Source organism: Anabas testudineus, chromosome 5, assembly GCF_900324465.2.
Source record: "Anabas testudineus chromosome 5, fAnaTes1.2, whole genome shotgun sequence".
In the NCBI taxonomy this organism is placed as follows: Eukaryota; Metazoa; Chordata; class Actinopteri; order Anabantiformes; family Anabantidae; genus Anabas; species Anabas testudineus.
Genome location: NC_046614.1, coordinates 12,206,010 through 12,229,875, shown reverse-complemented (window position 1 = coordinate 12,229,875; position 23,866 = coordinate 12,206,010). Strand labels below are relative to the sequence as shown.

Below are 23,866 nucleotides of genomic sequence, written 5' to 3'. Positions count from 1 at the left end.
GGTACTGAAAAATGTGTTTGGATGTGAAATAGAGGAGTCAAAGTGGTGCACTCAGGTTTTGGTAGAGTTGGTTGCTGAACTGCTTATTAAAAAGCAACCATTTACTCCTGTCTTAAACAGAGAGCGGCCCTGACCAGTCAGAAAAAATAAAACTTTAAAACACCACTCAGAGTTTTCTTCATCACTCTAAATTAACTAAAACAATGACGTCCCTAACATAAAGCGGCACTTCTCTGTACTACTATTGGCATGCTTTAAAGATAATTAGCCTTTTCCCTTGGTGGATCCTTTTTACATTGGCTCCCACAGTTACCTGATTTCTCTGGGGACATCTGTGTTTCATTTAATTCTAAAATAGAGAGCTTCAATTTAATCACGATTCTTAATCAAATAATAGAATTCAGCATCAAGTGTCCACTTACTCTCACTGACAAAAAAAGAGTGACGTATAGATGTAATTACTCTTAACGACTGGGAGACAATGTGGAGGACAGAGCAGACAGGTTAAGTAATCTACCACTATTAGATAACATTAGAAAATGGGTGCAGTATCAAAATATTCAGGATTAACACGAAAGACTTTACAACGTGCACACTGACTCTAATTGCAAACAGTGAAGCTGAATATGTGCATCACTTAAACACACACCCACGTTGAATTGGACATTAAATTAAAATGGTAAAAACATCTTAGAGCCAATATAAATAGGCTTGTTGCAGCCAACAGTGAGATACAGTATATGTTGGTGACAAAACAATTTCCACTTCAGATCCACTCGCTCGTGTTTGACTGCATCAGTAGAGGGAGTTTGCTCAGCTGTTGTGCAGTTAAACTTTTCCATTACTCGGCACATTTTAGATTTCTTGTCCATGTTTGGTTGAAAACGTTTGCTTCATGTGTGACATGACCGAAAAGTGGGTAACAGAAAGTCTGACCATCTAAACAGCTGAAAGACGACAGAACAAACCTGACCTGCTCATAAGGACGACGTGATGCAGTCGAATGCTCGGGCAGAGGTGAAGAAGGAGGGAAGCCTGAGAGGAAAATGTTTTGTCAGATGCTGTTTCCAAAATCACGATTAATCTATTAAAAGTCAACTCTGTTAATTTTCAGTCTATTTACAGATCAAAGATTAGTAGCACCTATGTGAAAAAAGCCATATGAAGACTTTTGTGACTCCAGATGGAGCTGTACAAAGCCTACAGGTGTGAAGAAGGGTGTGGATTTAGAAAGAAGTGATCTTTGTAGTCTCATCTTCACTTAAACCAAGAGACTTGAGGATACATTAGGGTCTGATGGCATGACACCTGAATCTATAAAAAAGCTGTCAGTGGTTGTAATGTGGTTAACGTAAGGTTGATGAGGACGATCAATGTGTGAAATAAAAGTGCAAAAACGGTTTCAGTAGTTTAAGCAACAAGTGTTACACACACAGCTCTTGTCACTTTGCTTAGAATTTTATCCTACAGTGTAAAATTATTGCTTACTCTTGAGAAAAAGCATGGAAGAACAATTACAGGAAGGAAGGTCTCTGTAGGAATGGTGCATTAAAGAAGATCAAAAGAAGTCACCCAACTGAACTTATTTATTTAATGAATGCTATAATGGAAAGAGTCAGCAACCTGGCAAACAAGCTTTTTAAGTCTGCTGCACAACCACCAAAGCTTTTTTCTTGTCTTGTTGTACAATTATAAAAACATATTGTACAGTTAGATATATTTGTGTCTCTGCGAGAGTCACACACTCTAATATTTCGTTGGACCGCCTTTAGCTTTGATTACGGCATGCATTCACTGTGGCGTTGTTTCAGTAAGCTTCTGCAATGTCTCAACATTTATTCCCGTCCAGAGTTGCATTAATAACCTGATCATTCGGTATATTCAGGTAGTCAGCTGACCTCATTCTTCAGGCACATAATGTTGCTGAACCTAGACCTGACCGACTGCAGCAACCCCAGATAATAACACTGCCCCCACATAACTGATTTTTCTTATTGTCATTCAAGCAAACTTTCCAGAGACTGAGGATTTAATGATTCTGTTTATTATTAACAGCAGATCAAAGACAACAAGCAATTCGAAGACACATAAGGTTATTGAAATTCTGATAGGCATCATTTTCTGACATTTTTACACTGAACATTAGTTGTGAAATTAGTCAAGAATATTGAGATAGTGACAGTGATATTGATTGACGGCCTGTTTTCAGCAGAGCTTGTGCCACAGACAGCAGTTCACAAGGCAAGAAAATGTTATCAGACAGAAACAGAGACACAACTGCTGCAGTCAGAACAAGTCGAGTTTATTATTGACATCAAGTCGATATGATATGAGAAATCACGTGCTGCATGGCTCAGACCCTGTTTACTCCTTCACTATAAATGCTTATTTCTGAGGGGCCCTCACGTTCAAGTCATCAGTGAAGCTCAGTGGTCAATGTGGCTCCTCTCCTACTCATGGAGATTCATTAGACTCTCACTGTGCAAGCATACAAATCATCCTGGATCCACGTGCATCTGCATGAGAGATTAATACAGTGCAAACACACGAAAGCGCACAGACAGAGGCACATGTTGATTTGCCTCCAGATGCGAAGATTTACAAATTCTGCGAAGGCATCACAGAACATTTTACCTGCTTGTTAGAGCTTAATTAATCGTTCAAACTACACCCACATGTGTAGTTTGAACTGCCAAATTTAAGCATGTTGACGCTCTGTGAAACATTATCAACATCTCTGGTGACAAACACATGAATCAAAGGAGTCACAGGATAACTGTGTGTTTATTTTACTGTATGGGACACTGAAAGTGATGGAAAAACAAACAGTGGCCTTCTTTGGAATCAGGCCACTGATTTCTTCAGTGAAGCATCCATTTTATTGTTGGGGGTGAATTAAAGTGTGACAGGCCGGCAAACAGCGCGTCAGTGACATGACACAGAAAATAATCAAAAGAAACAACACACACAAATTGAGTAGTGGTGTCCTAATGTAAACGTCTGCATGAAACAAAATGTGATATAAAATTGAGAGACTGGCTGAGAGATGATAAAAAACTAGAGAATATCACATTTCTTTTTTATTTTCAAGGGATTACCACGAAAATATGATCGATAATTCTTCAAAAACTCAGCATGAGATGATAAAATCAAATTATGATGATGAGTGTCTACACAACTTAAAACTTTACACCCATATGATATTTGGCCATAATAATAGCATGGAAGGAACGGTTGATTTGAAAGCTCTTACCCTTTAAAGAAGTAGTTTGACATTTTATGGAAATGCCTGTCTGCTTTAATGCCAAGGGTTAGATGTTTGTTGGAAATAAGGCTACAGACAGTTAGCTCAGCACAAAGACTGAAAACTGGTGCACAACATGAGCCTAGCTTTGTCTACAGGGAAAGAAAAATCTGCCCACCAGCATATTAATGTTTCTTGTATGAGTTAAACAAGATCCAACATGTCAATTAATGAGCTTTAATTGGGCTAAGCTAAGCTAACCAGTTGTGCACTGTAGGTTAATATTTATCTTAAAGATATGAGTGTGGTAATCTTCTTATTTTACACTCTGCGATAAAGCAAAGATTATTTCGCCAAATGTTGACTTTTTCATTTAATGCTGCAAACACCCACAAACATCCTCAGATTTAGACAAATCCTTATTGCATTTAGTTACTCAACTTACTTTACTTGCATTTTTTAAACTATTCTGAGTGAAGAAATATGAAAAAATAAGTCTGATTCTACAAAGAATATATTACACAACAAATGCTGTAACTGCCCCATATGTACAGATTCATTTATACTAAGGTGAGCCAGAACTTTGCATCACAAGCACGAGACGTAAAATCCTGAAAACCATGAGAGTTCAAACCGAAGAAAGTGTGTGTTAATGAAAGTGTCGTCATCACTTTGCCATTTACAAATTTTTGAAACCACCGATTCATCACACGTATCAAAAGACACTGAGCTGGAGCGTAGGCACACCATTTCAACACGCCATATATAATAAACAAACTAAGTGAAGGGCAAACACTCCTCTGAATCTCTGCCTTAATTAGCTTTGACCTTTAGAAAAAACAGTCTGCCATGAGGCACCAAGACATCTCTAATTTTTACTTTTGCAACCAGAGATTGAATGTTTGTTTCCTGAAGCACATCATCTAAAGAGAGAGTGAGCTTTAGTTGAATACAAAGCAGACACCAATTATATCAAGTATATTACACATTATTGTCACCTCAGTTTTTTTTTTAACAAGAACTGGTGTGATAATAAAACTTCTCCACACATGACACAGTATGTTAAATTATTTTTGATTGTTTATACATACAAAAATACATCCACTTTAATTCCCAGATTCAAAATATCCCCTATCATGACTGATCTACACACACGGGCACACTTTATCCAAACGGCGTTGCTCTATGGCTGCTGAAATTACATCTGAAAACAGGAGGATCTGAATGTTTTGTGAATGGATGCTGACTGGTTGCATTTACAACAGATTAAAATGCAGCCTATGATAGCTCTATCTCAACTGCATGCAGTCACATTCTCCCTCACAAGGAGAAAAGGAGCTGAAGGCAAATTAGACATTAAGCATAGCTTTTGTGTTTCTGTGTGTTTGTGCGTCTGCACTTTCCAAGAAAACAGCTGGACAGGGACACAGATCAGGGAGCTGCATGCTCGGATGTTAGTATGTGTCATGGCATCAACCAGTTACTTATTTTGTCATCCCCTGTTCCTTTGGCTCCATCCTTCTAATTTGCTCTTAAAGTGCCATTTTGAGGCCAAATGACCTTTTCACTAATATAATAGATTTGCTGTTAGAAGTGACAGGTGATGTGTGATGGATTGATTACTAAAAGTAATTGCAGCCAGGCAGAGGCTGAAGATCCAGGCTTGGGGGTTTGCGGATTGATGGTCTGACATCACAGGCAGAATTGACGAGAACCCTCCCTACCCTCCTCTCCGTCAACCTGGGGGATGCGAGGGAGCATAGCTGAACGGGTTAGACCCCAGAAACGAGGGGGAGACAAGTCTTTCTTGGTGGCTGTGAACTTCCAACCCATGTGAGACGAGCAGTTTCTGCACTGAGCGATTGTCCAGGCGTATCTGAGAGCAAAGGAGGAAGATACATTTTTACAAAGACATGTTTGTTAGAGCACAATATACTAATAATATAATCTACACTTTGTGAGGTACAGTTAGGTCCATAAATTGTGCAACAAAGATATATTTTTTGGCCATTTGTCCTCTATACACCACCACACAGAATTTAAATGAAACACTAAGATGTGAACAAAGTTGAGACTTTACAATTTAAGGGTTCTGACAAAACAAACAAAAACAAATGCTAAAAAAAGTATCATTGTTCCATTATTTTTGGACAGAACTGTATAAACAATGTAATATACTTCACTTTGTAAAGTATATTATAGGAAATTAAACCAGCGGCTACTTCATTAGATGAGCTGTTTGATTTGATACAAAGACACATGAAGGTCTTACTGCTCTGCTGATCTCTTTGATCCAAAGCTTTTAAGCTAAGGCACTGGGGAGTACAACAGTAGAGTTCAACTAGACCAATTTTAGCATTAAATCATATCCAAGACCTTTGGTTTGATTTGTCAGAAGAATGGCAACTTCAGAGAATATTCAGCTTCATCTATTTAAAAGTAAACCAAGCCCTGAAAAGTGAGGAGTTAGAGTCAGTTTACTGTGTTTGCTGCATGTTGTATTATTCACTAGTCAGAAAGGGGAGTGTGAGGTAAACGCTGTGAGTATAGCTGAGTTACCCTGGAAACCAGCTGTGCAGTGTGGATGGCCTGCCAACCAGGTTGAGGTTGTTGGCTTTGTAGACAGTCAGGGTTTCATGGACGTAACCGTGAGGGTTGACATATGCAGCCATAGGGCCGTACAGAGACAAACTGCAGTGGAATGAGAGAAAGGTGGAGCACGTCAACAACAGTGATCATAATGCCAGTAAAAAAGTCAAGCCAAAAACAAAATATCATCAGAATAATCTTATAATAATCTTATAAGAAAGACCTGCTGTTAAAATGCCTAAAATGTTAATAAAAATCTAAAACAACTGTGTACTAGCTGATGAACATCAGAGTTGTGGAGACATAAAATCTTAGTCAAAGAGAGAGTTACTACTGGTTTATAGTCACAAATGTTGTGACATAACAGCTGAGGCATTAAATATCACAAGCCCTTTTTATTGTTCCTTCAGTTTGTGCTTAAAAATGAGTCCAGTGCTCTCTGAAATGATCAATTTTAGAAATAAAGCACACAACTGCAAACGTTTTGATTTGAGGAAACATTTCTGAAATGCAGCCGTGACGAAAAACTACAAGTTGACTGCAGTCCTGGCTTTCATCCCCACACATAAAAATGCATTAGTTAACTACGTAGTTATGTTAGTCGGAGGAAGTGTGCTATAAAGAGCAGCAACTTCTGGATGTCTCGGTCCGAAATTATATTAAGAACAAACACTCATTCACTCCGATTATCTGGATGTCGTCAGACAACAGTTAATGCACCTCTCATAAAGTACTGTGAGTGTCTGGGCAATTTCACTGATGTTAGGGGTAAATGGGACAAACCCATTAATGATCCATCATGGACAGAAAATTATATTACATAACAGTGTGTAAGTGTCAATGTGAAAAGCAGAGCTACTTATTTTCATTATGTAACTTCCAGAACAATTTGACATCGACTTTTATTTGTTAATAATTACAGTGATTACAGTTATAAAGGCATATATACAGTATATGCTGCCAGGATAATGTAAGTAGTTTTTCTATTTAAAATGATCAAATATTTTAAAACTGAATGTTTTCTTGCATTTCTGTAAAATTATATACATATGTTTTATATCAGTAGAGCTGACCCTCCTCCACTAACAGACAGGTGAAGAAAGGACAACATTCAGAGTTGAGTCGTGGCAACTGGACTTCAGACTGAAGAAGCCACCAATTTAAACAAAACACAAACGTTACCTTGACTTACAGACAAGTCCTCACCTGAATATTTCATTTTTTGTGGTGATTTCTGTGTCCTGGCACTGCTTACAGAACAATGACGTACACTGAGAAGAAGGGATAATAAAGTGTTAACAGGATGTATAAATGTCAGATGTATTGTTCAGTCTCAACAAAGAAGCTATAATAATCCACCCGATCATTTATGGTTATACAAGAGCCGCTAGCTGGATGACACAAGTTCAGATCTGCAGACTAACTGTTGAGACTCTGCCTTTAGGAGGATTATTATCCTCAATCGGAAACGAAGAAAAGAGCAGACAATGGGCAGACACATTTAAGAAGCACTTCACATGTCCAGCGCCAGCTTCTGATCATGCAACAAAAGTGCTACACACTAAGAACATTTGTGCATGTGTCTATTTTCAGTCTACTCTCTGTGACCTCTGTTTTCTTCATTTGGAAATATCTGTTATTTCTGTCAATTTTAAAATAATCTATAAAAAATAATATTACTTAAAACTTATAGCGAGGCGATAACTGGTTTTGTTTATAGAACTCTTTTCCTTCTTCTGTCTCGGAATGCCTAAAGATTATCTTCCATAAACTTTCTAAACTTCCAGTAACGATGGTGTCATAAGAAAAGTTAGAGGATCAACATGTTACAATTCATCCTTAGGGACATGAGGTTCTGTACCCGAGCGATGCTGCTGGTGTCACTAAAAACAACCTGTAACTAACCTGACAACGGAGGTAAACCAGGAAGACAGAGGCCAGACATCTTTGTTCCGTTTGTATTAAAATATGAATGTTAGTGGAGAAGTGAGGAAGGCAAGTTAAAGTAAGAACTGCTTCAACACCAGGACAGAGACCAAACTCTCTCCCAGGTCAAACCTACAGAAACCATTTTAAACTTTGTGTCTATGTATTATTAGCAACAATAAGCCTAAATATCTATTAATGACAATACAAGTTTCTTACAATAAAAATTAAATCCCGGGGGAAATGTAGGCTGAGGCTGCAGTAGACTGTGAACTCAGTAATAATGAACTTTCTTTACCCGGTCCATGATGTCCAGCTCACAGCGAAGTCTCTGGATGGCACTGCCAATCTTCAGCAGCTGGAGCCGCAGGGCGTCGTCTATGGGCAAACAGGCCGCCACTCTGTACGAGAAGTCTAACAGAAAGAATGAAAGGGAGGAAAAAACACAACAACATTAATGTGTGTGTGTGTATATGTGAGTCTGTGATCCATCTGTAACAGAACAGAGACTGACCTACGGCATTTGAAGGAAGAGAGTCATCCTTCAGATTCTCATCCCATTCGTGGAGCTGTTTCTTCACTCTGTTCATTAGAGACTCCTGTGAGGTGGCAGACCGGAAGCAGAGAAAATGCGGTTTACATTCACTTCGATGTGATGTTTATGTATAGAGGAAATTCAAAGCGGTGAGCCCGAGCTGCAGTAGTGTACTTACAGAGTCGTACAGTGCATAGACCCAGTGAGGCCATGGCGTCAGACTGGCACAATGAAACTTCCTCTGTGATGAACAACAGACGCACCAATAGTGAAATAAATTATTTTTTTCTCTTTCCTTTCTTTCCATTGTCATATAACTATTACTATCATACACAGCATGGCTAAAAGGATGAATAAAATGGATACTAAAATATTGTACGTATCCATCAGCAAACATTAAAACCATGTGCATAATATTGTGTACGTAGCCCTTGTGCCAGCAAAGCATCTCTGATCTATTAAGACATGGAGTCCACAAGACCTCTGCATCCTCTAGTATGTGGCAACAAGACTTACTCTAAGCAACATGTCCTTTGAGTTGTGCAAGACTTAAGTTATGTTTTTTTCCAGAGATCCTGCTACTACTTGATGAGATCACGATATGGTGAAATTAGAAGCCAAGGCAACACCTGGAACTCTTCAGCATTATACTGCTGAAATAGGCCAAAGCCATTAGGAATTACCACTGCCATAAAAGGGTGTGTTTGGTCTGCTTAGGTACGTGGCAGATGTCCACATTAATGCCAGGACCTGAGGTTTCCCGTTGTGTATCCTGGTGCCATCTCTTCCCCAGGTAAACTACACACACACAGGGACACACACACATTCCTGCCAACCACATAATTTCCATAGAAAAAGTAATTCATGAGACTAGGCTGCCTTCTTCTGTTGGAACATTGTAGTGGCTCTCAGCAGTGGACAGGAATCACCATGGGCACTCTGATCTGCAACTACACAGCCCACACACGCAGTAAGCTGTGATGCGCTGTACAGTCTGACAGCTGTCCATCATGTCCAGCTTTCCTGTGGAATTGGACCAGAGGGGCTACCCTTCACTTCCCACTCACATCAATGAGCCTGTTGTTGGTTAACTGATTGTCCTTAATCACTGCATACCAGAAACACCCCACAAAACCTGCCTTTTGGAGAAGGCCCAGGTGTCTAGCCACAATCCCATTTACTGTGAATCCAACACATGAATGTCAAGAACTGATGGTTCACCGGCTGCCTGATATCTCTTACCCCCTGACAGTGACAGTGTTTTCCATATTGCCCAAAAGCTGGTAACACACAGAAGTATTTTGTGTATATTATGCAATACGATCCACTGTATTGTACATAGTATTTTTTGCTAAAGCATTAACACAACGCAGAGATTCAAGCCATGAAGTCTCTCATCACTCAAAAAAAAACAAAACAATGCTGTTTATGTGGGTGGATTAACATGGGTATGGTTCATATCATCTAACCTGTTGGTAGTTACTCCACCAACACTGGGCCTGTTTGCAGCTCTGAGCTGGAGGTTTGGAGGAGGGGTGTACATGAAGCCTGGAGAGCGGCGTTAGCTGCACAGCGGAGAGGGGATCTGGAAGGATTCGTTCTGGAAGGATCTGCACTTTGGCTTGTCTGATCCTGAAGGAGAGAATAGAGAAAGACATTAGTAATGGCACAGGCTGTCGAACAATGGAAAGGGAAGAAGGGAAACGTGAAAGAGGTCGAGAGAAGCCAAACAAAAGCAAGTAGATTAACTACTTGCTGATTATCATCTAGTTTTTGACGGGATGTTTTTTCTATCAGCAGTAAAACATATGTGACCAACTCCTCACCCAAAACTAACTTTGTGGAGTTCAGACATACAAACATGCCTATGTGAATATTAGTAGTCAAAACCAACTCAAGGTGTGAACATACACCACATTGTAGCTGATCACTGGAAATGGCATCCAGTTAAATCCTGCAAAACACAAATACAGCGTTCAACCTATTTAATGCATAGAGAGAAACTTCTGAGGAGAATGTACAATATGGTGAATGATGTTAACAGAGAGGAAGACAATGACACAAAAATATACAGCTGAGTAAATATCACCACTAAAGAGTAGATTCCATTTAAATGACTGATCAAGACAATGCTAAGCTTCCTATAGCGACTTAACGAGACATAAACAGGATTATATTTAGTAATTTGTGTGCATTATATAATAACAAGTACAGAAACAGGGAATGTGTCTTAATGAAGCTTCAGTTTAATGAAACGCAAACCTCAATGATTTCCTGAGCAGTGGAGGACAGAAATAGACATGATTTATAATATGACCACAATTAAATACTGTACAGTAAGTGTCTTTGGTTTAAAAAGTACAAAGAATGCACTTTTTACGTGTATTTAAATAGACTTTTTTTACATTTAATTGTAACACACAGTTGTTAAAAGAACTAAATTGAATCACACTAAAATATTAAAGTGCGTAATAACAGTAGTAACTGGTAAGGATGTTGAAGATGACAGTACAAAGTACTAGTCTGCCCTCTAGCTGTGACATACGGGACACCTCTAGAAAAAGGTTCTTTATTTAGAGAACAAAGACATGGCTGATCAAAAACTGATCTGACTGAACTCATCATCATAGAGTACAAAAATAGGATTCTTGGAAGTTAGACATTATTGTATAAACAAACTAGAAATAAATTATTAAAATCTAATGACTCCACACAAAACTCATATAAATGCAAATTAATGTAGAGGCTGTTAAACACACAAAAATAATTGCAATTCTAGTCTAGAGTGCAGCAGGTTTTCTGTTTTATCAAGTAATTCGTTTCAGATAATCCTATTCGTTTTACTCATTTATACATCTCTATTCGTAGAATGCAGCTTTCCCTCAAATGTGCACTAGTCCTGACCTTTGACTTAATGGTTTATGGGGCTATTTCAACTCACCCATCTGCTTGAGTTCTTATCTCATGGACCTTGAATCTCTGCCTCCCCACAGCTTTCACTTTGACTGTCTCGATGCCGTACTCCTGCTCCTCCCGGTATGCATAGATTTCAGCTGTTGTGCCAAACTCTGGTTCTGGCTCTCCTGCATCACTGCAGAAACCAATATTAAATAAAGTCATTGAAGTCAGACAACTAAGTTGATTTAAAGCGATGGTCCAGTGAATTAGGCTCATACTTAAAACCCCCATTCCACAAAAGGTTGGGACTTGGTAAAATCTATATAAAAACAGAGTCTCATAAACCCATATGTTATTCACAATAGAGCATTAAGACGTGTTGTTATTTCCCTGACACACACCTGTGTGCGAGCACAGCAAAGGTGCGGTCTCTCTGGATGACGCTCCTCATCATGCTGACCTCCTGAGGCCTGAACAGCTGCAGAGGCAGCGTCTGGCCCGGCACCAGCATCACAGCTGTGTGTGGCAGCACAGGGATGGTCTGCCAGCTGTCGTCGTCGTGAACTGTACGGCCGTGAAACTCTTCCATGTCTGAACCCAGGTACTGGCATCGCAGGAGTCAGAGTCAGAGTCAACAGAAGACTACAGACAACTCACTACGCACAGCTAGAAAAACACGCAGATGTACGACGACACGAGAAGAAAGCAAGTGCATCACTCACAGCATGCGATGTGGGAAGACTGGGGTCAAAGGTGATGATGCTGGGATTCTTCGCCTCGTCACTGTCTCGGTCTTCAGTCTCCATGTCATCTTCCTCCTCCTCTTCCTCATTGTCTGCTACGACAGAGCAAATTTACAAACAAACACACCTCAATGGGAGATCAGTTATCTCTCTAGGTGACCCCTAAACGCACCACGGTGCTACCTTCGTCCCCTTAATGAGTCACTCTGGTGCTAAAAATGAAAAGAAAGTGAAAGCACAGGTTTCAGAAATGTGCCAGTCAGGATGTGATCTCTGACAGTGGCCTGTTGTGCAGACATGTCCGCTCGCTGTCAGCTGGATGAAGAGATAAACGCTCAGCTGCTCAAACTCCGAGCGGTGTTTCTGGCGCCTTCAACTATTACCTGGTAAAAGCTGTAACTGGTTTCCCATGTTGTCGTTAATGTTGTCTTCACCTCCACCCCTCTCGTCAGCCATATCCTTGTGTTTACAATACTCAGCTCTTCTTCTGCGGCGTCTTCGGTGAAGCAGCATTAAGATGGCTCCTCAGCGCCCCCTGTCGACTGGTCCGCACAGCCAGAACCAGGACCGACGGCAACAACTCAATTCAGCTGAAATACGTGAAATATTCAAAGCGCGTGAGTATTTTACGTTTCAGCACTAAACCAAATAATTGTATTATATATTAGGCTGAAACCCCGTAGTAGCGCCGACTCAGTCGGGCAGCTGTCCAACACGGATCAATAAAGTATACATTATTATTATTCGCACTGAGACACTTGTTGGACGACTGAATCCAACTAAAGTAAAAAAAGTAACTACTGGCTCCACATGGACCTGTTTCCCCGAGTCCCAGCTAACTGCAGTTAAATTTTTACCCGTTTCAGCTTCAATAACATGCGACTTTATGTTTGGCAGCAGGAAGGATGCTGTCAAAATACAACTATAGCTTCTTCTGAAGCTTTTCATTTGTCTGAGAATCATCTTTACCTTTCTCTATTAAAACATAAAGGTCCAGTTCTGTACAAGGAAAGACTTAAGACATTTACTACTTTCCTGTGCCGTGCAGCAATTTAGTGCAAAACCAGGAACCTGAGGATCAGTTGTGTTTTGGATAATTGAAGTGGAAGTCACATCGTCTCAAATGATAGCGCAGCTTCTTATGCAAACCACTGACCTTTACAAGTACCAATACCAGAAACATGCATAACCCACCCTTTCTCCTTTCTGAACCTTTTCCAGAGTGTTTGCAGACCAATGGGTCACAAATCGTGGTACAGAATTTACTGTACTTCACCACACATAAAATTTTAACATGCAAGACAATTATATTGTCTTAATGAATAAGGCTCATCAAAAGTTAAACATGCTTAAAAACCCACACAACCAAATGTGTCAAATTAAAAAAGCTGAAACCTTTGGTAAAGTTTTAACAATTTATTGTTCAATACACCACAACAGATGTTAAATGATGCATTCTGGTCCATGAACAAAGAGGTGCCATTCTGATGTTGAGAGATCTGTCCACCGTCTTCACCATCTTCCAGTTAGACGTCCACAGCTGGCTCCAGACACCGTCACCAGAAATCAGGGTTTGGGCCTTTGTTTCTCGGACTGCATCACTCTTCCAGCCAGGAATCGGTCATCTGGAGAGGTTCTGATGGGATGACAGCTGGCAAGAATGAGGGCTTACTTTGACCTCTGCCTCATCTTTCTCCTTTTACGCTTCAGCCTGTTGACAAAAACATTCGTTAGAAGGCAGATCGTCTTCCCTTTAATACTTTGACCAAAAAAAAAAAAAAAAAAAAAAAATCACTCAGAAAGATGTACTAATTTAATAACAAAATGACAATAATACAAATGCAGTTGAGTGCAAGATCATTGTACTCCTACTAGTGTTGAGCAGGGGACAACTGTACACTACGTATTGTAGACGACAACTACAGTACAGTCAAAAGTGACCGGAAGCCACACTTTCATACCGCAAATCCTCACTTTGCTACAATATTGTCTAGTCTGTGGCAAAAGAAAATTGGCACCATTTTCAACCTTCATGCTGGTCATGAAATGTGATGTGATCTTCAAACTCAGAAATAGAATACTCCTGATCTGATAAGTCAAATTCTTTTGCATCTACTGAACACACCTATTAACACCATTAAATGGTGTAAAAAGAGTATCTGAATTACTTATTGGACCACTCCTGGCAGCAATAAAGGCATTTGCTCCATTTAATCTGTGATCAGACCCATTTCTAAGATGTACAGTCAGAACAGCTTAGCCATATTCTTGGTGCATCTAGTGCGAGTGGCTCAGGTCATTTCGCAGCATCTCTACCGGGCTGATGTCTGGGCTCTGGACTACTCCAAAAGGTGGATTGCATCTCCAAAGCCATTCCGTAGTAGATTCAGATTCTTTTTTTAAGGTCATCGTCCTGCTTCACTCAACTTCTAAGGTTCAGCTTGCTCTTAGTGTCCCTGACATCATGCATAACATAGCTTGTTAAACTGGGGAATTTAATGTCACCTCCATTATGGCAAGCTTACCATTACTTCTCCTTCCACCATATAGCCAAGACAAGATTAAGGATTTTTGAAGATCAGATCACTTTTCAAAACTAGGTTATTATACCCAATATTACTATTGCAACTGTATGTGAATGCATAAAATGCATTTATATGAATACATAACATATATAAAAATGTATTAACATTCTAGTAATTTTATGTGTTGAAATGTACAACATTACAGCACTGGAGGTTTAGTAGCTCCAGTCTTTAAAAGGCCTCTTTAGTCTGAAATTGTTAGTATTGACCTGCAGCACATTGAGGTGCTTAGTGCTCCACTTTGGCAGACAGGTTACTTGCAACCTAAGGTTGTCTGAACACAGCATGGTAATAAATACTGCTGATTTCTAGGAATCGCAATTTTGTACAGCATAAAGTGGACCATTAGAGCTTACCTGCGCATACGCTTCTTCCTCCACTAAAAAGACAAAACAAATATTAATGTACAGGAAGTGAAGTGTATATATACACACACACCATGTGTACCCTCCCCACTTAGTATAAGATAGAAAGCATGCTCGTTATAACCAGAAAAGATACTAAGTACACTTCGCTGGTAATGACATTGATTTAAGTCACCAACAAAACAGCTTATTAACCAAAACCAAAACAACATGGTGTCCGGGGTTTACCATTGCTAACACTGTAGCATGCAGCAAAGCGCCTTTCTAAGAACATTAGCATTTACACCTAGGTTACTTTCCGCATATCTTGAATAGCCAGTCATGTAAGTTATTTGCATTGCTGCAATGACTGGATAAGAAATATAGAAAGAGGAAACAGTGTAAAACCAAAAGGCACTATGAAGAAGAGATGCATGTGTAAGTCAGTTGCTAACGTTAGCTAGCAGCACTGACTGGATCGAGAAAACACTAAAATATGGACAGAGACTGATTAACTTACCTTAGCTCTCATCGTGTGGAGAGGTTTCTGAGAAAGTAAAATAAATAAAAAGATCAATAACTTTGGATGATTGATAAAATTCAACGATTAGTTTGGATTCTGTTAGAGGCGAAATGCTTTTCCTTACCTCAAAGCGAGAAGAGCAACGGAAAGAGGATATGACGAAGAAAGAGAGCGGCTTTTATAATGAGTCTGACGTCATATTCTAGCGCCAACAGCTTTGTTATCTCGATTGTGGGAAATGTAGTCTGAACGGAACAGAATTTTTCGTGTTGTCTTTCATCACATTATAAATTAAAATGCACAATCATACGTTTTGTTTTCCTAGAAATTGTATTTTTAGCCATGTCCTGTATTTTTGAAACATATTGGAAACAGCGCAACATGATTTTTAATGCACCATTTTTATTCTATTAAGATTCATAAGGATCAATGTTAGAGTTGTAATGTAAAGGTAGAGGAAGTATAATAACTTTGAATAAACTGTAGACTCAGTTTTCACATAGTACAGTACTTTTTGAACAAATTAAACTAAATTCTTTATTGCATTTTAAAGAGGGCATTTTTTCTCATTGATCAAAAAATGCTGACTATTTGCTCTGAAATAGTTTAAAGGGGTGAAAGGGGCCAAGTGTCAAAAAAGTGTCCCCCTTTACAAGAGTGTAATCATATAAAAAAGAAGTCTTGTTAGGTATGAATCTGTAGTTTTTAAACGATCAATCATCTTCCAAACTTTACATAACTACATGTTAAGAAGGGCTGTTTATTTTACAAAGGCGTTTATTATAATGTCCCACGACATTTGCCAAAAAGTGGTACACCCAAGACATCATGGTGCAGCAAATGATGCATATATGTTACAGATTACATATGTGTTACATATGTTACATCATTACTGATGCATCAGTGTGTGTTTCTGTTGTTGCTGGTCGAGTTGGAGAACATTTTATCTACTTTAAATAGTGGAAACTTAGACCTGTGTTTTTCCCTAGCTTGGTGTGTGACCTCTCCATAGGATAACAACTCTAAAGGGTTGTCAGATGATCAGAGGGAAGGAAGAAGAAACTAATTTCTGCCATGCAAATCTGCTTTTTAGTAAAATTGGAGTTGGATTACTCGAACAGTTAATGGGATGAAACAGTGTTCAACAATTCTGAGACATCTGAAACATGATACACATGGATTTTTGGATCAGATTTGTGTTGTATTTTCAAAACTCTTACAGTATTAAGTACTAACACTGCCAGGTAACGCAGGGCAGTAATGTAATTTATAAATATCTTAATATCTATAATAAAAATCTTCAGTCACAAGATCTCACCATTACCAGCATATTTTTTTACAAAATAAAACAAGTTTGAACATACATTTGTAGGATTTGATATTTAAAGTTTAATTCAAATGTTTTCAACACTGAACTTTAAAAAATAACCTCCACAGAGAAGAAGCAGGAATGTATGAAAATCTTTTATTTCATTAAGATGTAAAGTTCCATTGTTCACTGACTGACCTACAAAGCGAGATTTTACTTCTCTCATACTCAGTTGTTGACAAAAGTGACTAAACTGCTGCAGACCTGAAATGATCTTCCAGCCCCAATGAAGACGCTCATGACACCTGCTTGTTAAAAAGGTTTAGTTTTCATGTTTCACAACACTAATGATGTTGTGAATCATGTCTCTAATAGAAAACAATTTAACAAAAATGTAACCTATAGATTTTTTTATATGTTGTTTTCATAAAGTGTGAGGGGAACGGCAGTAAACGCAGGTTGATCCCTAAAGTCAAGGTTATTCTAACCTTTTTTTTTTTTTTTTAACACTGAAAATATTCCAGTCTTCTGTTCGAGTTATTGCTTTAAAAAAATCTAGTGTAGTTAAAAGATTGTAGTTTTGTCCAAAAATGTAATCAGGTGGTCATGATAGAAGAACCTTAAACTCTCAGTAGATCTCTGAAATAATATATATTACAATCCCTGTAACCTTGTCTTGTTTACAGTCAATACTGAGCAACATAATTTGGAATTATAGTAACAATGTGCTGGGTATCATTTTAGGAGTGAGACAACTTCATAGTTTAACCCTTTACTGCACGATCTAGTCAGAAAAAGTGTTTAACTAAAACTGTCATTAAAAGTCGCCTTAAAGAAAAACCTGGATATTAATTTGGGTAACATAAAAAACAATTTAAAACTTGATTTAACTTTGTTGTCAAAAGAAAAAGCGTGACAGAGGAGTAGAAATATTTAATTTAAAAAACAACAAACCCATGGCAGCCTCAGAAACTCAAATACTGTTACGAGAGTTTATACAGAGTATGTATTTGGTAACCCCTTAACCGTAGCTGGCTGCCAAAAACACAGACGGCTTCACTCCCTCTATTACCCACTGTAATCTACAGTTGTTCTCAAGAAATGTTCTGCCACAAATAATCCAAGTACTGAGAGGAGCAAAAGAGTTTTAAAATTAATGCAGTAAAGGGTTAAAAACCCATGTAGGATCTTCAAATATTCAACTGATTCCAAAGTTCCCATTAATTAATCCGTTTAATTTGTGAAATCATTTGAATAATGGGTAATTTGTCAGGTCTTCTCTTGCTTCTCTTTGGGGTGTTGCATGTGTGGAAAGGCAGTATTTATTTATTCTGCTGCTTCTGTGTCCTCAGTTGGTTGTCCAGTAGCATTTTCTGCCGTCTTTGAGGCCTGCAGGAAGTGAAAAGAGTGGTACACCTCAATAAATAGAAGTAATATTAAACCAAATATGCTGACACTTGAAACAAGAGAGTCAATGATAAGACGGCAAAAGCGGTCAACGTCTAATGTTGTTCATCAAGTCCAGAAGCTGTGAACATTTCCCCCACTACTTTACCTTCTTTTTCTTTTTCTTTTGTGTTTTACGGCTTGCAGAGCTCTGTAGTAAAGTCTAGAAGAGAGGAGAATTATCAGTACAGAATGAGTGCAATGTTTAATGCAGCCAGTTTCAGGGTGATAAAGGAGCCTCCATATAAAGCCAATCATTTCACCATCATACCCTTAGCTCTGCATCCTGAACCTCATACTCTGACTTGTAGAGCTCTGGATCGAAGGGTCCGCTGGTGATTCTGTGAGGCCCATTGGCCATCAGCAGCACTGTGAACTTAAACTGAGCGACAAACTCTCCTAAGAACAAAAGCAAAGAAAGAAGGGGGAAGTGATTAAGAAGTGAAAGGTATTAAAAAAAACAAACATGTTCAAGACACGGGTAAAAACTGACCTTCTTTCTCATGCAGCACACTGAAGGGTTGTAGCAGTTCATGTTTGGCACACTCCACCACACCCAGACGGGCTTTGGCCTCATCCTCAAAGGCCCTGATGGAAATTGGATGATGGTATTAAGAGCTTATTTCAAACTACATTCAAATGAAGTAGCTAATGACAATGAGCGGTGTTAACACCTAAGAGTGAAAGGCATGGCATCAAAGCGTCGTTCCACTTCGCTGAAGAACGTACGGGATGTTTTCATCTTCAATCCATACTGTTTACTGGGGTCCCTCTTATAAATGGTGGTCCTCAGACCTCCATCTCGGGCCTGATTGTAAATGACAGGCAGGTAAAACAATAAAAGTCTGTTCTTTGCACTAAGGTGTTTATTTTCTCAGGTGTAAAGTAGCTATTTGGAAAGTAACGAGAGGACACTGACCTTTCCTTCTCCAGTGCTAATCAGGACATCCACAGCATAAACTTCATGTACCTCAAACTCTGCCTTCTCGTGGTCCTTCCTAGAAATGAAAGTCAGCAATAGTAAGCCAAAAAATCTGAGCAACATCTGTTCTACTCTGTTCATACTCAAAGTAGATATAATCACTGAGGACAATTAGTCAGAATAATCCACAGATCTCTCTGTGAATACTGAGTGAGTTCAGAAAGTCTTTCACATTTAGAACTTTTTAATGCTACACAGTTTTAAATTTAAATGAAATGGACTGAAATGATCATATATACAGCACAGTGACATTTATACAACAACAACAATCATTTTTGTACATCACTTCCACACCAAGAAAAAACAAAGACAGACCATTACAACCTGTTTTTGAATGAGCAGAATTTTTTTGCTTTGAGGAAGTAGAAAGCAATATCTCCAGTTAACTTAGAACAGTTACAATATCCAAATTATTATTATTAGAACTACATTAAAATATCTACACTTGCTCAAAGTCTATGGAAGACAACTTATTGACCATGTACGGTTAAGTGGAAATATGCTGCCATGTATTTAATGCGGTCAGGTTTGCAATCATCACGTTTCTCTTAGTTTCTCCTCTGTGTAAAAAGTAACTGTACCTTTGCTGGTCTGTTGGGTTCTGAATGATAGTCTTCTCTCCGTCTATGACGTGTTGCTTTAGCTGATGTGAGAGCATTCCTGTAAAACATAGATAAATAAATAACTAAATATTAAAACAAGAAAGTAATTCATTAATATAACATATAACAACAACTTTCATAGTATGAAATCTGTTACAATCATCACTCTGAGGAGTTCAGGGAACTCATGATTGCTCTTGTAATAGCTGCTCACCCTCGATTGGTGAACATTTGAATGACTGAGCGATCTTGTTCCAGGCTTCTGTCACTTGTGTGTTCTTAGAGAGAAATAAAAATGTATTACTTTCACATCCCAAATACAGTTTTGTACCGAGTAACTAATAAAAAAGCTGAACACTAACAACTTACATGCAGTGTGACAGTTTTTGTGACAGTATTTTGCATTGTAATTAAAAACATGAGAAATACTGTTATCTGTTCTTTAAATCTGTTGAATGAAAGGAGAAGCAAAGAGCAGCAGAGTTTGAGGATCTGAAGTGAATTACAAATTACTCAAATAGAGGTTTAATTTCAGAATAATCTTAATGCCCTAATATACTGGTCAGGGCCAATCATTGTAAAGTAGTCAACTCACGTTTATGTTTGAATACAAATAACTAGAAGACACTTAACCGTACCTGGTTACCAGGTTTGACCAGGCGAAGAGCTGCCTCCGCACACAGATGGGCTGCTTTGATTACATCAGCTTTGCGGCCTGTGATGGGGTTCTCCTGCATAAAGAAAGCACAGTAAAAAAGGACTTGAAAGAGGATGTGTGCTCTAATGAGAAAACATGTAACTGAAGGTATTTTAAAATAAGGCCCTTACCTTACTGGCTCCAACAACAAAGCTGTGAGCAACATTGGCAATGAAGCCATCAACATGAACCCCTAGATCTCTACACAAAATAAGACAAAAAGAGACATAAGTATTATATAACAATAAAATAAAGGAAACTGTATGAATTTCACTGCAGGTTTAACTGACACCCAGTTGTAAAAAATGAGTAATGTTGGTGTAGGAAACAATAAAATCGACTTGAGAAAGAGAAACTACCAACTATGTTTCATATTAGAGAAGAGAGGGTCAGACAAAAATAAAACAATTTATTCTGACTATTAGAGGGAAACTACCTCCCAAGGTGAATTTCTTTTAGGCAGTACATAAGCTGAAATACAGTGAAGCCCTTAGTGTTAATTCAAGAGAGAAGCACTACAGACAGAAATAAACTGGACAGCTTGTTAAGCTATGTGTGTGTGCAAAGTGAGAAACATACAGACCTAGTGTAAGTAACCACATGACTGTGAGCTATAACAAATGTCAAACACTCAATATGATTCTCAGTCATCTAGGTGACTTTACTTAGAAGTTAAGTGATGGAAAATCCTTCTTATCCAGTTGAAACCTTTCACCATTAAAGAAGCTACTTGGCTTAATAAGTGAAATGTTTCAACCTAAAAAGAAGGAAGTCCAGTTGCCATGACTCAACTTCACTTAAAATCTACACATGACATAATGGATGTAACACAGGACAAAGACATTAGTGGCAATACAACAACTAAGATTTTCAAAACGCTGCATTAGAAAAATGTGATAAATAGGATGTAGCAGATGGTTGACCATCAGTGCTAAAATTAAAGAAATCAATTTAAAACTGTAAAAAAACACCCACTCTTCTAAAAATGTCCAACCTTACTTGTTGCTTGCCACATCATCATACAAGAACACAAGACCTTAACGATGAAGCAGACAGTACAAAAAGCAAGGAGGAGACCCTCACATACAAGCCGAGATTTCACATTAAAAGAAGGGAGGAAAGCACAGTGGGAGACTCAAGACATGAGGAGGGGGTGACATTACTGCAGAGCATGGTGCCTACATTTTGACCAGATCCCCATCTTTAAGTGTGTAGTCAGGGTCACTCTTCAGGGGAGAGAAGTGGCAAACACAGTTATTGACTGAGACGCTGGTGGGAAAGGCAATTCCTAGAAAAGGGGAAAGAAAACCACCAAGTCTTCATTTGGAAATCATCCACAAATTTAGAACAAAACTACATGAGGAAGAAGAAAGTCACACTTGGATCACCTGTGACACTTGCACTGTCACACCCTGACAACACATTGGTGTTTTTTAAATCCACTGTTGTTATCAAAACTAATCAAGGCTGTGTGGAGCAAACACAAACACTATGACCAACTTGCATGACTGCTTCTTGATTGGTCCAACTCAGCTTATCCAAATACACGACAGACACATTTGTACTGTGTTTGCCTCACCTTTCTTCATTTCCTTTTCCTTCTTAAAGACTTTTCCAGTCTCAGTCATGATGTAGGCATCCCCCTTCTCACAGAGACTGAGCACAGACACCCCTGGCTTGGCTGCTTCAACGACCAGACGAAGAGCCTCTGGATGAGACAGACAGCGAGTGATTAAAAGAAGCAAGAGGAAAACAACTTAGAGTAGATGGATGCATTCATGTAGTATTCATAATTTTATCAAATATCATCTCGGATATTGTCTTAAAACGTGGCAATGCACTACATTAACTATTAAACTGTGTGAAATATCCACATAGCAACATCTCACTTAATATCACCAGGTGTGACTTCAAGTGATAACAGGCAAACTAAAAAAAGATTTTAAATAGGGTTGGGTGATATGATTTCTTATATGTAGAACAATACTGAGCTGCAAACCATCAGAGATTTTGTTGTTACATTTTTAGTAAACTGTACACTATGCCATCAATAAGAGCAGGCAATGTTGCACATAAACAAATGATTTCTTATGAGCTAATACGTCAAGAGCATCGGTGTAAACAGATGCACATTGACACTTAACAATTGACAATCTCAATTGATTTGGATAAAAATGGACATTTTAATACACACCATTTGTGATATAGATTTACATAATTAACGCTAGTTCACCCCTCATTACTGTTTGTCAGCAATGAAAGTTATTGTGAATCATGTTAGCAAGTTGAAGACACCTTTGCATGCCTGTACCTGACATCTGAACATATTAGTTAGGCGTTTATTAAATAGATAACCATTCAAAGTTAAGGAGCAACTAACACTGAGAACACCGTTATGTCCGAATGTCTTAATGTCTGTGGCTGCCTCCTTATCTACCGTTTGCTTAACATTTTAGAAGACTGTGCTAGGGAACAGCTTGGGCTAGCTAGTTAGCATCCCACGTTGGTTAAACATTCAACCAGTAAAGCCCAACGTCAACGACGAGCAGCTAACAGGGGAGCTAACAGGCTAACTAGCATTAGCTAAAACTGAACCAGTTACACCCAACTGGTTCATTGTTGCTAATGCTAGTTAGCCTGTTAGAGCAGAATTTGTGTGTGTCGCATGTCAACCACATGGCGGATGCTGTAGTGGGAACCGCGGTCAGCTGCTGGACGTCGGGCCGACACCAGCGGCTCATCTCCTGCTGTCACCAGCAGCTCCTCATTCACAGCTACCCTTAGTTACTTACGGTTGGCGATGTCACCCCCCATCTTGTACTTGGTGACCACCAGATCCTCGGCTATGGTCTGCTCTTGCTCTTCGTCAGACATGTTGGCAGTGAAGTTTCGGGCGCTTGTGATTCCTGAACAGCGACAGGTTCCCTCAGCTCGGGTCCGGGCTCCAGCTCCAGCTCCAGCTCCAGCCGCTGCTGCTGCTGCTGCTAACACCGGCCTCACGCTGCCCTCCAGGCCCCGCCCACCACACGGTGACGCCGCCAACGTCACAACCAGCCAACCCCCGACCCGCCAAAATGCAGCCGAGCTAATGATGAACACTAAGTTTATAAACTTTAGATTTGGTGCAGACGTTTTGGTGAAACCTTGCTCACTAGATTTACCATTTTAATGTAACGTAATGTAAAAATTCATATGCATTCATCTTCTACAAGTCATCCAAAGCCTCTTGTTCTTCTTGCTTTCTGTTGCACATTTGCTTCTGCATATTATCATATTCACCACTGTTAATCTATATATGTTAGATTGGATGATTTACAGTAAAACCATCTAAAAAAAAAAACATGTTACTAATCTAATCTGTAATTTAAATTATCTGTAATTACAGACTAAATAAATTGAATTGACTTGTCAAAATGCAGGTATTTAGGTGCCAATATAAATAT

General features: G+C 38.9%; 2 protein-coding genes and 1 long non-coding RNA gene across 4 annotated transcripts; all 3 read right to left on the bottom strand.

The window, feature by feature from the left end:
- Positions 1 to 4,207: 4,207 nt before the first annotated feature.
- On the bottom strand, positions 4,208 to 12,429 carry crbn (cereblon). Of its 2 annotated transcripts, none has more exons than XM_026349123.1 (11): positions 12,319 to 12,429; positions 11,915 to 12,030; positions 11,594 to 11,796; positions 11,236 to 11,385; positions 9,764 to 9,926; positions 8,473 to 8,535; positions 8,274 to 8,358; positions 8,058 to 8,173; positions 7,040 to 7,104; positions 5,804 to 5,935; positions 4,208 to 5,120 (listed from the first exon to the last, which is right to left on the bottom strand). In XM_026349123.1, exons 1-11 carry the CDS (start codon positions 12,389 to 12,391, stop codon positions 4,937 to 4,939), a joined length of 1,350 nt encoding a protein of 449 aa, XP_026204908.1. In that variant the 5' UTR covers positions 12,392 to 12,429; the 3' UTR covers positions 4,208 to 4,936. The 2 variants fall into 2 exon arrangements, with proteins under 2 accessions (XP_026204908.1, XP_026204909.1); XM_026349124.1 differs by having other exon boundaries at positions 11,915 to 12,027.
- A 917-nt stretch (positions 12,430 to 13,346) lies between these two features.
- LOC113153154 lies at positions 13,347 to 15,556 on the bottom strand. The gene is made up of 4 exons (XR_003297963.1): positions 15,512 to 15,556; positions 15,385 to 15,411; positions 14,877 to 14,899; positions 13,347 to 13,646 (listed from the first exon to the last, which is right to left on the bottom strand). It is a non-coding gene; the product is annotated as an uncharacterized LOC113153154 (long non-coding RNA).
- A 1,282-nt stretch (positions 15,557 to 16,838) lies between these two features.
- Positions 16,839 to 23,443, bottom strand: pa2g4a (proliferation-associated 2G4, a). Its single transcript, XM_026349998.1, has 13 exons — positions 23,216 to 23,443; positions 22,003 to 22,131; positions 21,606 to 21,711; positions 20,555 to 20,624; positions 20,365 to 20,457; positions 19,941 to 20,004; positions 19,706 to 19,784; positions 19,062 to 19,140; positions 18,817 to 18,950; positions 18,636 to 18,730; positions 18,414 to 18,541; positions 18,252 to 18,305; positions 16,839 to 18,085 (listed from the first exon to the last, which is right to left on the bottom strand). Exons 1-13 carry the CDS (start codon positions 23,295 to 23,297, stop codon positions 18,023 to 18,025), a joined length of 1,176 nt encoding a protein of 391 aa, XP_026205783.1. The 5' UTR covers positions 23,298 to 23,443; the 3' UTR covers positions 16,839 to 18,022.
- Positions 23,444 to 23,866: the final 423 nt, after the last annotated feature.

What these genes read in the sequence shown, in the direction of transcription:
- crbn (XM_026349123.1), bottom strand. Translation starts at nt 12,391, where the DNA reads ATGGCTGACGAGAGGGGTGGAGGTGAAGACAACATTAACGACAACATG. An exon ending in TCTTCCTTCAAATGCCGTAG is followed by an intron (nt 8,174 to 8,273) that starts GTCAGTCTCTGT and finishes TCTTTCTGTTAG; the next exon opens with ACTTCTCGTACAGAGTGGCG. An exon ending in CTGCACAGCTGGTTTCCAGG is followed by an intron (nt 5,121 to 5,803) that starts GTAACTCAGCTA and finishes CTTTGCTCTCAG; the next exon opens with ATACGCCTGGACAATCGCTC.
- pa2g4a (XM_026349998.1), bottom strand. Translation starts at nt 23,297, where the DNA reads ATGTCTGACGAAGAGCAAGAGCAGACCATAGCCGAGGATCTGGTGGTC. An exon ending in GGGGGGTGACATCGCCAACC is followed by an intron (nt 22,132 to 23,215) that starts GTAAGTAACTAA and finishes TGTCTCATCCAG; the next exon opens with AGGCTCTTCGTCTGGTCGTT. An exon ending in CAAATGTTCACCAATCGAGG is followed by an intron (nt 19,785 to 19,940) that starts GTGAGCAGCTAT and finishes TATGTTTTACAG; the next exon opens with GAATGCTCTCACATCAGCTA.